This window comes from Enoplosus armatus, chromosome 3, assembly GCF_043641665.1.
Source record: "Enoplosus armatus isolate fEnoArm2 chromosome 3, fEnoArm2.hap1, whole genome shotgun sequence".
NCBI classification, from domain to species: domain Eukaryota; kingdom Metazoa; phylum Chordata; class Actinopteri; order Centrarchiformes; family Enoplosidae; genus Enoplosus; species Enoplosus armatus.
The window spans coordinates 1,964,486-1,986,513 of NC_092182.1; the positions used below are offsets into that span (position 1 = coordinate 1,964,486).

The 22,028-nt window shown below is 44.9% G+C and overlaps 1 protein-coding gene across 1 annotated transcript in view; it reads right to left on the minus strand.

Moving 5' to 3' along the window:
- LOC139283489 (copine-9-like) overlaps positions 1-22,028 on the minus strand; it is a 109,444-nt gene that overhangs the window by 76,815 nt on the left and 10,601 nt on the right. The window contains exon 3 of the mRNA XM_070903514.1: positions 11,607-11,653. Coding sequence (XP_070759615.1) covers positions 11,607-11,653 — 47 coding nt within the window. The remainder of the gene's footprint in view (positions 1-11,606; positions 11,654-22,028) is intronic.

The window sequence follows — 22,028 nt, forward strand, 5'->3', positions numbered from 1 at the left end:
CTGGCTAGTCGCCACAGGTGGTGAAATATACATGTGTATTTTTAAATACACAATACCTGAACAAAATATTGTTGAATAAAAAAACTTTACCACGATGCTTTTGATTTTGATGGCGCTTATAAAAATCTAGCCTTATTCTTCATCTGATTTTATTCATACGGCCAAGATATTTAACATCTTTAGTTGAGTTCAAACCATGATAGTAAAACACTCTTTTTCTTGTCGGCTAACAGTGAGATAATCAATGGCCCTACATGGCACGCCCTCCTGTGTTTTTGGCTGATTAAACCTGACCTGTAAGGGCAAGGCAGCACCTTATACTGACTACGTTTACATGCACGCAATATTCCAGATTTTGCCCTTGAAGTGGGCAAGATAATAATTCTGCCAAGCTGTTTACATGGCTAACGAAAATGAATTTTCCACTAATTTTCCCGTTTACATGCAGCAGTGCGTACACCGATTAACGCAATCATGTACCTACGGCTTCGCCCTGCGGAGGGATTTACCCTGCTTTCCTTCCAACCAGAAATGTGGGCTTTTCTCTTGTGCGTGCGTCACTACACCAGCCTTGGAAACTGTTGGCTAGTTGGTTTGTTTACAACGCAGAGAGCTAAAGTTCTTACATGCAGCTCCTTTAAAGAAAATATAGAAAGAAAGAGATTTATTAGCTTTAGCAAAATCCTAGACCGCTCAAACTTAATAAAATAACTTCGACACCTATAATATCGTTTTGGAATACATTATATTATGTAATTTTATGAACAAATATTATATATTATTATATTTCCAGCACCTTAAAATAGGACATTTTCTAACGTATCCTGTCACACTGTGAAGAACATAAACAGCATTCTCTCACATAATTGAATCTCCTGTTGATTGCTGTCGCACGCTCAATTCCTCTACTCAACAAGACAATCCCATCATGCTCTCTGACAGGTGACAGTGATGAGCTATCGATCTGACAAATACCTATAACCCCCCCCCCCCCCCCCCCCCCCCCCACCCCACTCCATCAGGGTGTTGATCTCTTCGGATGGCTTTCAGTCAGAGGTCCTGACGGGGGCCCTCAGGGTTACTGGTTCAGATTGTCACAAGAGGCAAACTCATGTTGTCAATAGATGCCATCAAAAAAGGGGAATCACTCACTAATTTATTAACCATCAGGTTTTCATCACGGTGTGCGCGTAATGCCATCTGTTTCTTTTTGGTTGTTGCGTATTACAAGACAGCCGCAAGCGAGTTTGACATTATAATCATCATAATTGCATGATTGGAGGAGGAAACACAAGTACTGTGTATTCCGCGGTTCCAAATGATCACATCTATGTGATGACAGAAGCCAGTCAATAGGATAACTGAACCGGTATGCAGTCTGCCAATCAGCATCGACTGCTCAGCTTGACGGCAATAACCACCGAGACAGACCTTGCCCTCCTTCCCAATGCCATTTTTTTTTTTTTTTACCAATTACATTGTGGACCCCAAAGAAATCGCTGGCAACTTTTCGTGAACATTTTTGTGATTTGCCAGATATGTTAATTAACAGCACTTTCTCATTGCAGCAACAGAAAACTAGCGATGCAACCTAACGATGGGGCATTCACGCAGCGGTGATTTATTGGCCAGCTGTCGTTCCTGCATCTGTCAGCTGCGGCTGTGTTACCTTCAGCCCGGATGACGTGTTTAACTTCTTCGTACTTGTCTTGTTACAGTTTGCTCTTCGGTTGTAAAATCTGCTGCTTATGTGCTTAATAATGAAGGCCTCCATGCCAATCATATATGCAACGCTTTTAATGTGAAACAAGCAGCAGGAAGTGGTCACTTTGAATAAGCAGTAACTTAAAGCCCCCCCCCCCCCCCCCATCAAAAATGTGCTTTTTCTTACTGTACTCAGATGATTGGGCGTCACTGTGCAGAATTATGTATGTGCAGCTTGTTTTCATAATCCATCTGCTGAGGAGGGAAAGTTTCTCTGTGACCTTGACCTCATTTTAACAAGAGGACGTAGCAGGACGTAGCAGGATTTTGTGACATCACAACTAGTTTGGGGCCAACTGTGGAGCAGTATGCATCTCACACAAGTGTGATGTGGAAACTTGGAGCCTCTGAGGTCACTTGGAATGGACTTTTCTGTGAAATAGCAGACGTCTTGTGTCCAGCAGTTAAACATATGAATCCAAACATATTCCACATATTTGCATATTCAAAGTTTCCAATTCCACACCGACTCAAAAAGGCTTTTTCTCAGACTTTTTGAGGCACATCAACTTCTTTAAACAGCCCTTATTTAAATTATGATGTCCTAAAAGTTGTAAAAGTCACTATCAGTCAAAGTCCTTCTCCTTCTCCACTCATGTGAGCGAGCCTAAAGCTAAGCGGAAGATCCAGGAAATTTTTAACTCAGAATTCAAACTTTTTTGGCTTCATGCACCACTGAGCAATTTAGGAATAGGAATGAACAGGGCCCCGCCTCCGACGCTGTGTCCAGTTCTCTTCATACACCCATGGGAAAAACCACATCGGACAAAGTATTATTCCCAGCAGAGTGATTGTGTATGTCTTAAAACAGATACTGCCTCAATACGGCTATAAGGAGAGCATTCTGATTGGTGCAAATGACCCTTCAGCTGCTTCGTGACTGACTTGGAACTCGATAAAGATTGACAGGTCGGTGACTCCTGCTTAAGGCACTAAGTTAACCGAAACGAAAATGGAATCAAATACGCACCGGGGATATATCGAGGAATTGAGACTTCATTTATGGAATGGGGGGGGGGGGGGGGGGGGGGTCGACTCATGGGAGCTCCAGATGTGCCGCCCATGTACAATGGCTGTGTTTCATTAGTCGTTCAACGTGCCCTCGTTGACCTCCCCTCCACACCTGCCCTCGGGGGGGGAAATCCCAGCCGCCATCGCAAGCGTCATTCCATTTGTCTGAAACACTGAGGTGATACTTGGTGAGATCGGCCACCCACAATGCATTGCAGTCACGCGTTTTGGTGGGAGAAAATACATCCATGGTTAGTTGGCAGTACGTAAAGCATGGGTGGTTTATTTATTTACCAGGGACATATATATATGTCTATATATACCAAGACGTATAAATCAACATCTGAGTTTACACAATCAATGCAAATATGCCGGGGTTAGCTAATGAGCCAACGAGCTCATTTTCCTCCGTACGAAAATGACAGATGAAATTGCTTTTCAGTTTCAGTTTTTGTAATATATCTTGTAGGTCTGTATAGGTGGCTTACATGTGTATAGGTTCACTATATGTTACTGAAATAACGTCATATAACTAACTGCAGTTAATATTTACTGAGACTGTTGAACTATTCGGCTTGAGTTGTTTCTTTATTTCCAACATTATCTGTAAAGACATGGGGAAAATTGCTGTTTAGCGAGATATCACAACCCTGTAATAAAACCCGGTAATCACGCCACAGATCACGAACAGAAATTTTTCACAATCGGGAGCTGATGCGGCTGATTACCACGTAGCGCCACGTAGTTGCATTCATCCGCAGAAGACGCCCTTTTCGCCTCATTGAAACTAGTCCGCAGGCATTTCTGATGATTCGTAAACGCAGTATTGCCCCTAAGCCGACAGCTGGCGATCAACCTAGGATCGTTTGGGCTGAAAGTGTACAAGGGCAGGTAGCATTCCTTTTAAACTCCCCCTGCTCCTTCACCCGCCCACTTCCCTTCTGCTCTCCAAGTGGCCTCCGCGTGGCGTTTGCCGTTACGTAACACCAAGGGCTGAGGGCAGGTGAACGAGGGGAAGTGGAACTACTACTGAAACGCAGCGCTTGAGTACGCGGTCCCTCGAGAGTGTGCAATGCTATTTTTGAACTCGATGTGTAGCTGAGGGGCAGTCACTGCCGCGCCAGAGAAAGTGAAATTTGTTTTTCTCCTTTAAAAGGAAGCAGTTGCGAAGCAGTTGTGGGGCGAGTTGATGCTGTGGACCGAAACTTACAGACTTCCTGCCACCGCTGCTCTGTTGACAGCTGCCAAAACACCCAGCAGTGGCACCCGCAGCCTCACTGATCCTTGAAACTGAGCCCTTTGTTTCATATTTACTTGTTAACTGTTGTCCCTGGCTTCACAGCGGACATGCCTTCGAGGGGCAGGACAGAAAGAGGCTCATCGTATTCCCACTGGATTAGAGACCCCGGAGGAGAGGGCGGAAGGGGTGGGGGCAGACCTCTTGGCTCACTGTTGCATCACCATCTTCTGATCCAGCAGCGACAGCAGCGTGCTGGAAGACCGCACTGCCTGCCGCCCGTAAATAACAACACAAAACAAGTACCTGTAAGGAGTACATTCTTTCAGAAATGGTTCCAAAAGGCTGTCACTACTTTTTGGGGGTTTTGTTCTGGTTTGTTTGTTACTTACTACATACCGTATATATATATATATATATATATACATATATACAACATTTTAAGTTGCTGTTTTTTTTTCTACGGCCTGGCCTCCCGTAAATTGAACTAACTCTACATCAAATTCAACAAAAAGGTGATGCAGCGAAGAGGGATTTGGCACGGGAAAACCAAATGCCTTTGCTGGCATTCTCTTACGGTGGAATTGGAAGGGAGAAATGAAACTGGTGCGCCGTGCCGCCAGCCAAAAACACAAGGATTTGGCAAAGCAGTCATCACCAAGCACCCAATGACTTCATCATTAACGTATGAGCACTGTCAGGAGAAGACAACCGAACCGCTTAGCTATCACAGCACCGACAGACATGGTTGCCGTATATTGGTAAGAAAATGATGGCAGGAACTGTCCGTTAGGTGTGAGGCAGTGCGGAGAGCGCGCGCCACTTGACCTCTGACTGGGGATTAGATTCTTTTATTACTATCGATTCTGCTGCTAATCCTTCTGATTCTGTGTCAATTTCCTTATTGATTCCTGAATTTTCTGTGTGGGGAAAAAAAAAAAAAAAAGTAGTCATACACAGGTTTTCAGCATCAGCGCGACAGTGAAAGAAAAAAATCTGCTTGGCTGGGAAGCGGTGGCGCTCATGCGTTGAGTGTCATGACATCCCTGGAATTTCAGCCCGTGCTGGAAATGATCATTTTACAGACACTACAACAAGCACTTCTTTGTGGACTGAAGCCACGCTTTCTTTCTCTTTCTCGCTGCAAGTTTCCGGCAGCGTAGACGCATGACCTCGACATTTGTAAAGCGCAACTGTGAGAAAAACATGCCGGCATCGATTAAAGGCATTGATAAGCTGAGGGGAATACCACTTTTTGATGAATCAGACAATTTGGAACAGGTGCTCAATTCAAATCTCTGCCTTTGACCAACAATAAACCCCCTGGAGGCGTTCCTGAGATATCATGCTCTTTAGAATGGTTAGTTTATTCAATCAAACGTGACGCAACTCAGTGATAGAGGAGCATCCACTGATTTCAGAGGACCCATTCTCTCTGTGGCTAATGAACAAAGTAAAGCTTGGGGGTATGTGTGTGTGTGTGTGTGTGTGTGTGTGTGTGTGTGTGTGTGCGCGCGAGCCTCCCAGCAGCATTGTACTGTGAGCAGGAAAACAGCCTGGCAGCCGTCGAGGCAATCAGAGGAGCTTTTCTCTCTATTTGAGTCTGCTGCATCCGTAATGAACTGTACCTACAAGTGGACGAGATGGTAGACGGTGAGACAGACGGAAGGAGAGTGAGTTTGTCCCAGCGGATGTTGGGGGGGGGGGGGGGGGGGTGCATGCAAAACCCACAACGTGGACACAAAATGTCAGTAGAAATGAGGATGGGATCATTATCATTGTTATTCCCCCAGAATAAAAAGTAGTGTTGAAAAAGTAGGTTAGCATGGCGGGTGTGTGTGTGTGTGTGTGTGTGTGTGTGTGTGTGTGTGTGTGTGTGCCTCCTGTGGGAGCAGGTTAGGCTGGCAGTCAGGCGCTGTCAGAAATGAGCTAATGAAGCAAGAGGCAGCCGTGTCTGGTGGAAGCACTTATCTCAGAAACACATTACAGTAAAACAACTGATTGCTTTTCCAGGGCCAGAGAAGCGTTTTTTGGGGGGCCCCTAAGCGGGATCCGATGACACCTTTCTACTCCAAACGTACAAGACAGCAATCAACTGCAATTTATAGCATTTAAAATCACACTTGTTGAGACGTTTTTTGAACACAAAGTGGATTTTAGACAGGGGGCGTGATTGAATATAAATTCAGAGACGCAAGTGAATGTGAGCCCACCAGAGATGATGTAAATTGGAGGAAAAAAAACAAAAAAAAACAGAGAAATAGAGAGTTTTTCTAGATCAGTCAGAGCAGAGGCTGAGCTGTCACACACACACACACACACACACACACACAGTTGGTGTAAATATTGCCAGCTACCTGTTGTACCTATTGTCTGGGATTGTCCCAGTATCAAGCTGGGTGGTCCAGAGTCCCGACAAATATCTGTAAAACACTAGAAATGTCCCAATTTTCAACATTCAGTACCAATAGTACAATAATATAATATCATACTTGTCTTCAGCGCTTACATAGAAGTTCATCGCGTTCCGTCTCATTCCTTCTTACCTAACAACATAAACACTGACGCTTGCGGCTCTTACTGTCAGTACCTGTCAGTGTGCTAACGGTTAGCTGTCACACCGAAGACAAAGTCGGTCTATCCTCTCTCCTTTTAGTTCCGTTCAGGTCTCCGACAGCTCATGGGGAAAATATCTCGACTTCCTTTCGTGCAGTGGGGTTATCAGAGGGGATGTTATAAGACTTTTTTTTTTTTTTTTTGCAGAAAAAAGGAACCCACTCCTAAAAACATTGCCCCATAGCGATCAAAGACTCCTTTAACCATAGCAGTATGTGAAATATTGCAGTTTTTTTTTTTTTTTGCTGCTGCCGCTTGCTGAGGTTGGTAATATTACATGTTGTGTTGTTTAGCCAAACTACAATATGGCACAAGAAGCTCAAGTTTTCATCATTCATTTAAAAATGTAAATTGTACAGAAGTGAGAACCCAAAGAAGAGTTTACATTGTCAGTTTGTTTGGAGGACCCTGGGGGCTTTGAGGCCCTGAGCAGCAGCTGCTGAGTGTGCGCACGCCTCAGGCTAACTCTGCGCTCTTCCCAATGCACGTTCTACAACCAGTCAGACATTTGCATTTCCAAAACGGTTGGTTTCCTTTCCTTACAATCAGTTGATGGGGATGAAACACTCCGAACACAACCAGCCTCTATGAGATTTCCCAAATACAAGAAGCCACGCAGTTTGAATTTCTCTAGTTTAATGACAAGAGGAAGATGTCCTGGTCATTCACACTGGCGGACCCTGGTTTTTAGAAGGAGAAAAGGTTGAAGTTGCCTTGGAGAAACAGAGAAGGGGGGGGGGGTTCTAAAAAAGGGTTAGTACTGCTCCCCCAAAACTAATAAGTAAAATGATTTCTGAAATTGCCTAAGAAAAAGGGAGCACTGTATTACGTGACAGAGACAGTGGGTAGAGAAAAGGGGATTGGTTTCATATAACGGAATATGAGCTGTCTCCACGTCTCTCTCTCTCACACACACACACACACACACACACACACACACTGACAAGAAGTATCTTTTAATAAGCTGTGTTTTAGACAGCTTCTCCTTTTGTTTAGTAAGTTTTCTATGCAGTTTCTTCTCCGTCACCCACTAAAAAAAAAAAAAGGAAAAAAAATCGAGATAGTTTGTTTTTGGCAGAGCTGTAATTATTTTTCCACATTAGTGTGAAAATGAGATTTCTGCTAATTGCATCAAAAAAAAAAAAAAAAACTGCCTCAAGCCAAATCTGCCAATGTGTTCAGACAGCCCACGCACGACAAGCCGGTGACAATACACGTGTCGCAGGCGGCTGCTTGTTTCCTCTTGCTCATTGACAGAGCTACGCTACCGTCCAAAGAGACTGTAAAGAGGAGGGAAGTGGGCAGCTGAGTGGGACCTGGAACCATATGGAAGATCTCCAACTGTGGCCGCAATCCAACCTGGCAACCCGGGCCTGAAGAAAGCTCATGTGCTCTTCAATCAGTCCCGATTTATAAAAATAAAGAGCAGCGGAGAAAAAAAACATTCACAGCCAAACCATGTGCCCCTGTTGCCGTTGTAATCAACGGCAAAAAAGCCCCCCCACCCCCCACCCCCCCGGAAATGCCACAAGCAAGAGGAGAAAAGCTTTGGCTCGCTGCTGAGATAGAGAGGCAGCGAGGAAAATAAAGTTTAGGATGCTCCCAGATAAACTTTTGTCGTCTCACACAAGCAGAGAGACATTTTATGATATTCTGCAACTGTGATGGCTTTTTTTTTTTTTTCTTTTTTTTCTCCCACAGATGGAGGCTTGAGAGTTTTATCCTGCACAGTTTCCAAATCACTGATAGGATTACCGCACTCCATCGCTCCAAGCAACCTAATATTTTTGCAGGGACTCTCTCTGAAGCTTGAAAAGGTACGGCGCCTCCACGAGCGCGGCCGAAATCTGTGTTAGCCAATCACTGTCAGCCAGTCAAGTCGGAAAGATACCTGGACTAAAAGAGAGCGATGAGGAATAATAACCGGAAATTTGATTTAAAAAAAAAAAAGGATTTTATCAAGGATAAAAGAGCAATGTAACAATGACTAGTTGCTAGTTACTTACCTACAAGAAACGTATATATATGCTGTGCAGAGCTGTTTGTCAAAGGCTTTAATCATTTAAACAATGATTAAACGTGATTTTATTGTAACTTCAAGTACTTCCTCAAGTGGCGGGGCCTTGTTCACGAGGGAGGGTTTGTTTGATTTTTTTCCGATGACTTCCGATTGACAGGACAGGATTGCCTTTCACTCTCTTGTGAAGAAGAGGGTAAGCAAGAAACACTCGAAGGAAATTGGTTTTCGAAGTCATTACTTGTTAATCTTCGAACAAAGGTTAAGCTTTGCCTCTGTAACACACGAAAACAAAAGAGGCCCTTTTCTTTTTACGTATCATTTGTCATTTTTTTGAGGGGGGGGGGCATGAACACCAAAAAACACACACACAAAAGAGCCCCCATTGTCCTTGATCAGCTGTGTTGTGTTTATATCCGTCGCTCCAGAAATGATTTCTTCCGACTACAATAGTTGTCAGGGTGAGAAAGCTCAAGTCATGCGACACCCCCAACTGACATCCAAGGATCATCTGTCTGGTCAAAATGATGTCATTCCCGTTAGTTCAGGTTTCAAGCTTTCTCATATAAGAACCAGAAGAGTGCTAAGTTCTGTGGGCCACCAACTACGCTGCATCTCTTACCACTGCTTTACAGTGTGTAAGTGTGTGTGTGTGTGTGTGTGTGTGTGTGTGTGAGAGAGAGAGAGTGTGTATACAGCTCTGCTGAAAGCGTCCTCTCCCTGTGAAACTGATTGAGGCTCAGTGAGATCTATGTGTATGTGTTTGGATCCCCACTGAGGTGAGACTGATTTTCTTTGATAGCACAAAGCACAAATTACTGCAAGACAGAGAGTGAGAGACACTGAGGCAGAGTGAGAGAGAGAGAGAGATGAGGTTTTTTTCTATATGTTTACACAGCCACAGTGTTCCAGGGCCGACCTCCCAAAGCGTCTTGAATGATTTTCCAATTTATGAATTCCTATATTTGGCCGCTCACAGACTTCACAGAAGGGCTTAGTTTTCATCACATCCTGCTGGCTATGAAACACTCTGATCAGTGCGACTTTAGACTCTCTCTCTGGTTCTGACCTTACTGGAGGAAAGCGCACCGCACTTTTTGCACGTCACGTTTTTTTTGGTTTGTTTTGGTTATCACGAAGCGTGCGGAGAATGACAAGTGCTTCTTAAAAAGGGATTGCTGTGATTTATTCAACCTCGGCCTTGTCTTTTCATTTTTCCGGAGTCACTCGCGCTTTATTTCATCAGTCAGTTCTGTTTTTCTGATTCCCCAATACGCACTCCGAAAAGCATTTAGAAGAACAGCTTGGGAATCTAAAATCAACCGTAAATTAACTACAAAATACATTTAGAGTTGAGCGTACACGTAAGTGGTAATTCTGGCGTTCAATACACACCGCAGGGCACAGCCGGATTAGCGCTTTTGTTTACTGCTCATGCACAGCTCTGATGGCAGGCGGCAGACACCGCCGCAGCCCAAAAATGTCATCATATCTTCTAATGACCACCACAGGGAGGCTGCTGTGTTTCCCAGTTCATTTGCCAGTATTTCGTGCCACAATATATGCAAGATGATGCAGTAAGAATCATTTCAAGCCTTAATAACAAAGAGTATATCAAAGCTATTAAGTCCAATATTCACTCCTCTTTTAGCTCTGTTCTGATCTCCACCGACTCAGTGTGCAGCGGGTTCATGAGCGCCAGTTGCTGCTGGAAACAGCAGTTATTGAGAGGAGTGAAGCCAAGCCAACGTAATTAAATACCGGGCCGTGAAAAAACCGCACAACGAGCTGAAAGATTGCCTCGAGGCTCTGTAGTGCTGAGAGAAACTGCAGAGTTGGGGTACAATTCACCATATTCACACGGCTGCCATTTTTCTTTTAGACGGCACGCTCAAGGGTGGGAAGCTCACTGCTGTGTTCCAGGTTGCAGGTCGTATGAGCGCAAGGAATCTTACAAAATCATGAAAATCCGGTCATGCTACCTAGGAAGTGGTTGAATGCTAATGGGTGGCTAATGGGTTATCAAATATCCTGTTTTACCTTGAAAAATTTGTCTCTCTGGATTTTCCTCTATCTAGTGTTGTAATGATGTAATGATGTGTCAGTGTCACTTATAACAGCATTTGAGCTTCGTGCAAACATGGTGAATTCTGTGGGTTTGTCACAACTATTACACAAAGTTATTTGCGCCGTTGTTAACATGGAAATATTGATCAGGGCAGGTTTAAGAATCAGGTGGAAGTTAAATTAAGTCCTGTTATGGGTCTTATGGTTAAGGGCTGGATATACCCCGAAAAGGGACACTACACACACAGTAATGTTTGCGCGTAGATGTCCGCAAGACCCTCGTACAGCTCAGCATAATATTGTACTGACTGACGAGTGGACACAAGGAATTGTCAAAGGGACTTAAGGGGCTTAAATACGGGCTGTAAACTAATTATCAAGAAGACGCGGCGCAACGCCTGCAAAGCTCGCTCAGGCAGTCAACCCGAGCTGCACACAATCATCTACCTAACACCCCCCCCCCTCCCAACTTGGCAGTCTACTTAAGCTGCGAAAAATGTCCCATCGCTCCCTCCGTCTGCCACTGCTGGCCTGCGTCAGTATTGCTGCCACCACCCCAGCATCCACCTGCAGGCTTCGGCTAGGGGGTTTAAGATATTTGCTCATCGCTCCCCATTATCTCTGTGTAAATACATACCTGCCCTCCCGGGAATGATGAGGTCGGAGCCCGGATGCCAAACTATAACTCTGTCCTGCTGCCGTAATGAATATCCCAAACGTGACTCCTTTTGTTTCATAGAGGCCCTCGACTTGACTTCTCATCCAGCCAAAAACATAAGCTTTCTGATCCGCCCAGCCAGCCGCTATCAGCTGACTGGTTCCATCCGTGAATTCTGCACGTTAAAATGAGAGCCACAATTTCATCAACTTCAGATTTAAAGACATTCCACTCACCTCTCTCCACTCCTTGGTCCCCAGGCCTTGCACGTACAACACCACCACTGGGAAGACAACAAATATACACATTTTAGCGTTTACTTTTTAAAAATAAAAAGCACACATCACAGAAGCAGATAATCAGCAGGTGCAGCGCTGCAGCACAGCAACTCAATTGCTTGCAAAAGTGTCCTTCCTCCGGCGATCATCCGCCCAGAAAATGAGAATGCCAACGCACGGCGGTCAGGCAGTGGTTTGCATTACTTTGTTGGGCAGGCCTGACCTAGGTTGCATCCCATGAAGTGCTTTAATATTAGCCTATTATTCATGTCAGGGACCTAAATATACAGGAAAATATAATATAAACAGTGGCACCAAATATTACGACATTTCAGAGCTTCTCCTAAATTTCTCAAATGAGGCTTTCGGGGGAGCCGAGCTCCTCGTACTACGTCACCGAGATATCACATTCACGGGAACGGAAAAAAGTGACGTAATTCGTCCTGGGAAGAATGACATCTGAAATGTTGTTTTTGCATTCACGAGGATGGGACGGACGGACAGACAGACAGACAGGCAACCTGAAAACATAATGACTCCGGCGCCGGCTACCGCCAGCACACAGGCGTAAAAAATCCAGTGCGTGTGTCAGCTATAAATATAAAATATATATATATCGTGTCAGATTGTTCCTGACTGTATGTGACTGGTGTTAACTGTAACTGCAGTGATGTTTGCGGACTCTGGACATGTATAAGTCCTGAATGGAGGACAGGTTGGCTGTTGTAGTCTGTTCCTGTCCCGTTTGGTGGCCGATCCAAATCAGACTGAGATGGATGTGCAGAGAACAGAGAGTATTTTCATACTGTCGACTATGTATGCCCTTTTAGATGCGCAATTTCTTTTTCCAGACCCGCCGTAATGATCTACTCCGACCTCACTCTCATCCCCTAATCACATTCCCTAAAATCGCATATGTTGAAGACCATTTTTAAAAAAAAAAAATGAAATGTCCGCACCACTTTTCAACACAAAGTGACACCCTTATAGATAGCACCATAGTACATAAACTTAATCTGTTAAAAAAAAAAATACACCCCACGAGAATGATCCTCTTAGTACCAAAGATGATCCGAGAGACTAAATTACACAAAACAAGGAAGACCACTTTAAAAACAGAGGTCATAAAGCATGCAGGAGCAGCATGTGGGCACCGCACAGCTCCAGCCCCAGCTTCTACACACACACACACACACACACACACACACACACACACACACACACACACAGGAGCTTTCGGGGGCTGCTGTGTTTCAGCCGACAGCTCAGTTGACTGTCCGAACACTCAGGGACTCTTCAGGCAGTGCATCCCTTCCATTAAAAAACTGCTCCTCTTCCTCCTCCTGCTATCACCCTCCTCCTCCTCCTCCTGGTCTAAAATTAGTTTTAGCAGTGAGTATTGTGAGAAACATTGCGCAGGATGCACAATGCGAATCTATATAGAGTCTTTTGCTTTCAGGTCTGTGTGGAAAAAGATCAATGATCATCAACCGATCGCACTGAGATTGGCAGATGACAGAAAATGACGAATAAGAAATGACATTAAGTGACTTCGGTTCGGTTTAGCCCACCGTCTCCCCTTCCCTCCCTCCCTCCCTCCCTCCCTCCTCCTCTCCTCCACATCAAAAGCAGAGCATGGTAATGGCACAGTGCAGAGAAAGCCTGGTGTTTCTGCTTCAGTAGGACAGGAGGCCAGTCGACCACGACGACCCAGCCACCGCTGGGACCCGTACATCCCAATTCTCTCTGCTCTCCTCTTCAAAGGAGAAATAAATTAAAAAAAAAAAAAAATAGGGAAAGAAGGGAAGGGAGAGGAAAGCAAAAGGGGGCCAAGCTAAATTAATAAATACTGAAAGAGAGAGAAAGAGGAAAGAGGGCTGAGAGTTTAGGGACGTTGGCTGATTCCATTTGATAGAAATAGAGAAAGTGAAGCATTTATGGGCACCGACCAGGCTGAGTGAGTCCCGAGTGTGTGTGTGTGTGTGTGTGTGTGTGTGTGTGTGTCTGTGTGTGTGTGTGTGTGTGTGTGTGTGAACAAGCATCCATCATCATCACAAACACATGCACTATGCATGTCCTTTTCTTGATGGAGGCCAGCAGCACCTCCTAAAACATTTACGGTGTGTGTGATGTATGTTGTCAATGCATGTTTCATGTCAGCACTATGGGGGGAACTGAAAGTCTGAGGATATCACCAGCCCTCTCTGGCCCGTCGTGGCTGTCTAAGAGCCAGAGGGTATATATAGAACATGGATGTACACAGTCCTTCATCCATCTAATGATCTTCTCTCCCCGGTTTTGCAGGGCACATTTGAAGTTGTGACATCTCGTCGATAAAATTAGTCGTACTTGCGTCAACCTTGCGAGGAGTTTTCAAAGGTAAACATATTTTCTTAATCAAATTTAGTTTCCGAGGGCCCACCGAACGGTCAAATTACCCCCATGCAGATATGGCTTGAGGGAATCGCAATGTCGGTCCATCTGTCTGTGAGTTGGTCCCCCACTTTGGTCCAGACTGAAATATCTCTACTATTGGATGGAGTGCAGATATTCATGGCGCCCAGAGGATGAGTCTAATGACTCTGGTGATCCCTGACTTTGCCTCGAGTGCCACCACCAGGTTCACATGAGTGGTTTTTAGTAAAATGTCTGCCCACCCTGGATGATCTGTCCCCTCCATTTGCTGTCTTATGATGATTAACATCGTTTGTTGTTTGCTAGCCTAAGAAAAACGTGATGTGATGCAAATGTTGTTATGGATATTGGATTTTTTTTGGTGTTGATTCACTTGGCATTGCGGTCATAGTTAGCGGTGGTGTTGCACTGGACTGCATTATATTCAGGTGTTTCTAATATTCTGGCCTCCTCATGTATGTTAATGGAAGAAGAACAAACACCTTTCAATATAACGTAGTCCACTGCAACACTATCTTTAACTATGACCTCAATAATAACCAAATGATTGAATTTACACGTTTCTGACGTCAACAAAAACTATGAATAACAACAGCATTTTTTAATTTTTGTTGTATTGAATTACAATGGATCCTGCTAACACGAACTATTCACAAAGCTACATTTAAGTTGCAGATACTGATCATTTCACCCTGACCACTGGGGATTTTAGAACTTCTGCACAAAGCATGTATGCAGACTGAAGTGAAAGGAAAATACGAGAAGTGTGTAGAATACCACAGGAGCAGGATCCATTGCTCAAAAACATCGACTAAAACTGCACTTTTTGTTTGTTTTTATGTGAACGTTTTGTCATTTTCATCATTTATTCATTTATTTTTCAGGCTTCACACGTTGCTCTTGTCCGTGAATACAGATGCCTTGAAAGAATGTCCCTTTATTTCATGGAGAAAAATGTATGCAGATTGTTAAAATTGCACATTTAACATTTGGTAGAAGTTCATAAAATTTTTTTTTTTTAAAAACGGTGCGGCCATTTGAAAAAGAAAACGATTGTTAGCGCCCAGAGGAGCGAAGAAATGCACAAAAGAAATATCAGCTTCTTGGAAAATGTTCCTGCAGTTTTAAAACGAGAGCAAATTATTTTGACGTCGGCTCCCACAGGATCAAAGACCAAATGGGGTTTTTTTTGTTTTTTTTTTGGAGCTGCAATTTTGTGCCAATTCACGAAGGGATAGCTCATCGTTGTGGAAGAGAGTGAGATAATAGCCTCTTCAATAACAGCAGCCATAACAGACAAGAGTGCAAATCCGGAACGCTACATTTTGTTTATGGGTGACCTGCAGTTCATTTTCCCACTTTTTTTCAAAAGCAGGAAAGGCAGGTTGAGGGAGTGTGAAGTGAAGTATTATATTATCAAAGCAACATTATGTAACTATTTTACCTTAAAATAAGCTTCAATATCATTTATATGGTACACTGGCTTGAAATAAGGAGAACGGTGCCTCTTTCGTTTCCCCCGGTGCCTCTTCCTGGGTTAGGGTTAGGGATCTCCACATGGGCCCAGCTCTACAGTACGGACACCATGACAGAGGCGAAGAGAATGGGGGCTAATAGGACGTTGACGGAGGAAGCTACTGACTGAAACCTCGGACTGACTTTTAGCTGTTTGGCGAAGGCTTTGCGAAATAAAAGGCTGCAGGACAAGAGTAATATCGGCTGGCTTGCTATGTCTTGTGTAAGAATAATAATATCTCTCTAGTGATTGGCCAGGGATGCTACAAAATACCCCGACAAGGAGAAACAGCCAACACGAGCACAGTATCAGGGCCCTGTGTCAGAAGTTTTAAGATCTTCATTATTTGCAATTTCCAGTTAAGTATTCTAGCATAAAAAAATACTTCACATGAGGCCCAGACAGAGGGAGAGGTGGGAATTAACAGGCGCCTCAGTTTTTCGGCCCACAACCGCACAGCAGTGCAAACAAACGCTGTCACTCGGACAGTGGGAGCTGCCACAGACCGCAGCGCAAGCTGGAGGAAGCTTCTTTCTGCTCCGAGTGTCTAATTAGATGCAGTTGCTTGCACATGAAAGGACAAAAAGGTCCAGTTAGAGAAGAGCAGCAAGTGCCAAGTGAGGGAGATAAATGTAATTTTAGTTTAGTTTTATGGGTTTTTTTTTTTTTATCTAACAGCACTGATTCTAAGAAACGGTGTTTTGGGGAACTCATGGAGGACCTTCCTGATTCTCTATTTATATACTGTATTTAAACTTCAAAGCAGCAGTCAGTTGACGGTTGGTTTGGGCCTTTTTTAGTGCGGAAGCAAAGGTTTGTCTGATAGATTATCGGTGTGAGGGAAAAACCCATCACGGGAGGCTTTGCCCGGTATATGAAAGGATATGAGCCGACGAGGGCTGGAATCAAAAAAATCTAATCTCACAGGCATTTCCACCACAGAGATGAAGGCGCAGCTGAAGACCTCGAGAGCTAATGCGCAACAGTAATACTGCCTGCGAACCCCGTCCTCTGGAAATCGAATCCAAGCCATCAGACTACAACGCAGTGGCATATTAGCATTCCAGCCGATTTAGTGCGAAACCACCGCGGCTGATTTATGAAGTGCTCCTGAAACGCGGCGCTCGCCGGAGGAGCGCTCACGTTCGGTTGTGACCTCTGTTAAAAGAAAGGGAGTGAACATGGACTTCCTATGAGAGGCTGCCATTCGAGCTGATTTGGATACAAACTCACAGGGTAGCGGGCCTGAAAAAGAGGGCTGAGCCGCCTTCCCTTTCACGTCGTTATTCGGTCTGACACCGTGTTAGCCGTTTCCTAATCACTCAGCAGCAGAGGTTGGAGGAGCAGTTGGCGGAGTCTTTCTGTGACGCTGAGATCAGACCACAGAACAGTTTTGCCATACGAGACGGTCAGATCAGACAGCGGGATGTCACTGAGAGGTAAGGCAGACCCGTAGGCTGTATGTAAAGATGGCCGTTGACGGTATTAATCACAGCTGTCAATCGTGACCATTCACCCCCTTTTTGTAACTAATAAATAATTAATTAAAACCAAACTTGAACAAACATCAGCGTGATGAGAACTACCTGAAATGACAGAAATCACCTTTGGGAAAAATGTATTTGACTTTTGTACTTTGATTTCTTAGCTTGGCCCAGTAACATGGAGTGGGCGGGGCTTATGACCCATACAGACTGGGACCGACCTCACCGTTCCTCCTGGCAGCACCAACAGCACCATCCTCTTTGGCTTTATCACGTGTACAGTTGGGTTGTGCCCCCATGGGTCAACACCACGAAACACTAAGTCTGACAGAAGTCGTCAGACTTAGCGAGCGAGGGACGGGACTTCACGGAGCGTCTCGGATGCAGCATCAGTTGACTTCCGCTACAACACTGCCCAGAACTAAACAGGGAATTATCGCACGCGACCCTCCTCTTCATGTCGGACGCCTCACGTCTTTGCCTGGTCCGACAGCCACCTACTTCATGTCTGGTGCCTTTTTTTTTGTGCCATTTTTCCAGCTCTGGCACAGAGAGGCGACATCTTGACATTTTGAGACTAAACCAAAACAGGAAAGTTACGGGGGGCCCCAACACCAGAACCCACGAGCAGAAGACGCCAAACCCTCCGTAAAGCTGAGGGGAACTGCAGAGTCCGGTGATAATTATTATATTATAGGATTAACACAGTTCATGTAAGACACTGAACAGTTCATGGGATAACTGAATATTTAATGACGTTAAATCATCATCATCATCATCCAATTATCATCATCATTATCATCATTCCAATTATTCATGGCTTTGTCAATCAACTTATTCCTGATTACGTCATATAATTGTTTTCTGTTTCCCTTTTTTTAATTTGTTCATTTGTTCAAAATTGGGGTCCCGAGGGGGCCCCAGTCCAAAGCCCCCAATTCCGCCCGTGCAGTTTTAATAGACGGACCCTCAGAAATGACACAATACCTTATATGTTCAATATGTTGGTCAGGCTAAGAAACGCAACCACTTTTAAACTCATAAATAGCCAGTTTTGGAGGGGGGAACCTGGCTAGGAATTGAGTACTAAATTATGAATGTTGTCAATTTGCCGCCAATCAGACAGCGTGAGACCTCAGTTTATCAATCAGTCGATCTGTAAAGAATCAATGGAGAGCGTTACCATGTATTGACTCCGTCAGTTATCCACAGACAACGATCTGCCCGGTGAACGGGTGCAGTCATTTATCAGCGGCTGTCAGTGCCGTGTGACATCATCGGCGCGTATCGACCCCTGCCCCTGTTGCGGCCGGACGCCTGGATCAGATAGAGAGGTCTGACCAGGGACATGAAAGAGCTGAGGGCGCACTGTGGCCACAGCGAGTCCAGCTTCCTTCTTTCCCCCTGGTAGGGGGGAAGGGTTTGATGTTCGGTACCCCTCGGGCAAAATCATTACCCTCCATCGGGGTTCTCCACCTCCACCCGGCCCAGCAAGAAAGACTAATCTACGGGATGTGTCAATAAAGGACCCCTGGCCCACTGTCTGACTGTGTGCAGGCGATTGTGTGTGTGTGTGTGTGTGTGTGTGTGTGTGTGTGTGTGTGATTGTGAAACATATTCTGTCTGAAATCTCTCTGATGCTTCAAATGCTATCAATACCACGTCACATATGATTTGATAATCTTATATTTCATAGCTGATTGTTAAATGTAGAAACACAGTCATACATAATCTCCCACATTTGTGCCTAGCGACGACACCCTTCTAAGGTAACAGCACCTATAAAATGTCGCGCAAAGATTGATGTTAATCCGTAAACCGAGTTAAGAGGCAGGACACAAACCAAGAGTTTACTGGAGGCTTTTGGAGTTTCATCATAATTGCTGATTGCGAAACAAGACGAGAAAGCGCTGCCTCTAATCTGGGGTCCATGAACCAAGTCTGCACGCTGATATTAGATAATTAGGCCCCCACCACAAAGATGCAGTGTGCTTGTCAGAGTTTGTTTACGGGGCCGTGAGATTAAGGTACTGTGAGGACACACAAGCGCACTCCTCTTCGCCAGTTTTCAAAAGTGTGAAATCTTGCGAGACGTTACATCCAATGAATCTCAAGTTGGTTTTTAAAAAGCTGCAAGCCAAAGTCTCGCAGAACAAGACCTAGATGTGCTTTGTCCACTTCTCAGGCAGTTTGAGTTTGCAGGTCTCGCAAACTGTGACTGGTGCCGCTTAAATCAGCGGTTGCTGCTGTAACGCCACTCCGGCATCGCATGCTTTCCATCCCTTCCTGCCCCGTGCAACCCAGTTAACTAAATCAGCTGTGTTCAGCCAAATCAAAGCGAAGAGACGCCAGCTGTTGAATTGAGTTTGCACGTTTTAGCCAGTTTACTACAAATAATATCTATTTAAAAACAACTTTGCAAAGCTGGATAACCAACTGGGGGAAGCAGGAAACTAGTTCTTTTTTTCTAACTGGTTGTTAGCAAGCATGGCTCCATGGATGGCAGTGTCACATGGGCGGACAGCTGGTCCACCACTTTGATCAGTGAACTTTGGTACAGACGTTCATGTCCCCCGAGGATAAATCCTGCTGACTTTGGTGATCCCCTGACACCAGCAGGTTGATGTTTGCGGCTCAAAAACCATTAGATGGACTGAAATTTGGTAGAGATATTCAAATTGTATTGATCGTGTTTATCATCAGAAAGATGAACACTTTTAACTCAAACATCAGCGTGGTGAAGAGCCGCCTGAAATGACAGAAACCATCTTTGGGGAAAAATGTACTTGATTTTTTTTTTTAGTTTGGCCCCTGCTAACGCGCTAAAATAAGACGGTGAACACGGCTAACACTAGCATTGCCAATGTGAGCATGCTGATTTTAGCATTCAGCTCAAAGCACTGCTGTGCCTGCGTGTAGCCTCGCAGAGCCGCGAGCACGACTGTTTGTTTGGTGTGGGGGGGGGGGGCCCAGGTAGGCGAATGGTTACGCCACATAACGTATGACCATCAAACGCCCCAGGTTCGATCCCGGCTGGGGACTGTTGTTGCTTGTCACGCCACTCTCTCCCTCCCTCCCCCCTCCTTTCCTGTCTCCCTCTTCATTATTGCCTATTGACACAATATGATGAAGGCAAAACATTTGCTTATGATGCAGACATTTGAAATTCACTTGCGTCCCGTAATGCAGCTGAAAACAATAAAAGCGGATACAAACAGACGCGTTCACCGTGATTAAAAGGGTTGATGGTTTTTCCTTATCAGAAATGAGGGTCTAAGGATAGAGGATATATGCCGGATATATGTAGAGGATATATATGTGTATGCCGTACAGTTTGTAAAGCCCCTTGAGGCAAATTTGTGGTTTGTTATATTGGGCTATATAAGTAACATAGACTTGACTTGTGATGAGGGATTTAAACATTTCAACAATACAGCGTGCTTTGATTATTGTAGTAACGTACAGTATATAAGAAAGCAGCCAGAAGCTCACTCGGGCTCCGTCGGGTCGCAACGTACGACTGATGTTCAAAGAGGGGGCCTTTTCTTTTGGTGATGGGACCTCGTGTGCTTTGACACTGAGATCTGAGGTTCCTTCGTTTGTGCTACAGAGAAATGCACCACACAGACACACACCACCCGCCAGCATTTACACATACACACTCACTGTCAAACATCTGAACGGGAGCCCGCTTGGGGGCGTGCATGGACACACTGATGACACACACACACACACACACACATAAAACTCAAGCATGTAGGTCACTATAAGCGCCATAAGGCATCGTACTGTATATGACACACTTTGGACAGTCACTTTATGGGCTGTTTTGTAGTTGCATGTCCATGTAACATTCAAAAACCAAATGTTTTTTTGAATGCTCAGCCCATAGGCCATGTACACCAGCACATCACACAGTCTTACATGTCTGGAGCTATCAGGCCATCCGACTTTATACACAGTCCCACTACGGTCCCAACATGTAGCTAACATAACCCCACAAAAATATGGAGAGACCCACTCGTTGTGCGTAGCATGCAAGATGACGAGGACGATGGTGGCGACCGTGATGAGGATGACGAAAGGATAAAAACCGTGTGAATTCTGTCTATCCAAGGTAAAGTAACTACTGTATTTTTCCCAGCAGAGGAAGACGTAAATGTCTCTCTCTCTCTCTCTCTCTCTCTCTCCGTCTCAGTCTCACCAGTCAAGCAGAAACCTTTCCTTGACAGCCGTGTTATTTCGTTTCTGTCACCCTTTTGTCATTTGCGTTTTCTTCCTCTGAATCACTCGTTCTCTGTCATCCTCTCTGTCTTCCTCTGGTCTCGTCTTAGCACTAACCACAGTAACTCTCTGTTGTCCACCACTCACTGATGCATCTCATACTGTCTCTGTGAACGTGTGTGTGTGTGTGTGTGTGTGTGTGTGTGTGTGTGGACAGCACTCATTAAGTGTCAATCATCCTCCAGAGATTGTTTGCCCTAGTTGGGAACAACAACTGATGATTCAAAAGCCTCTTTCACACGCAGCTCCTGGTGAATTACTGGGATAACCTTTCAGGCACCGCGAGTGATTTTCACTATTCACACGTGCAGCTACATTCAGGAACATTTTGGGGCAAGGGACGGTCCAGCAGATGGCAATAATGCAACATTTATGGTACTTGTAATGCATTTAATATTCAGCGATCAAATCGCCCACGAAAGCATCGGCCAGGCAACCGTACACAAGTCATGGATTCAAATACGTCATCAGCGGAGTCTTGCGATTGGTTTGCTCGCTTCGCGTGAAAGCGTCTCTCTCGTCTCTTGTCAGTGACCCTTTAAGTGGTCGTCCCCCCGCAATGTTACTGCTTTCGTCCACAGCACAGCCCTACCGGCGTTTTCCCTGAAATGCTACTCCGTCTTGGGGTGGGAATCGGCGGTACAGATTTCCCCGAATATCCATCCCTGCTCCCATTCACAC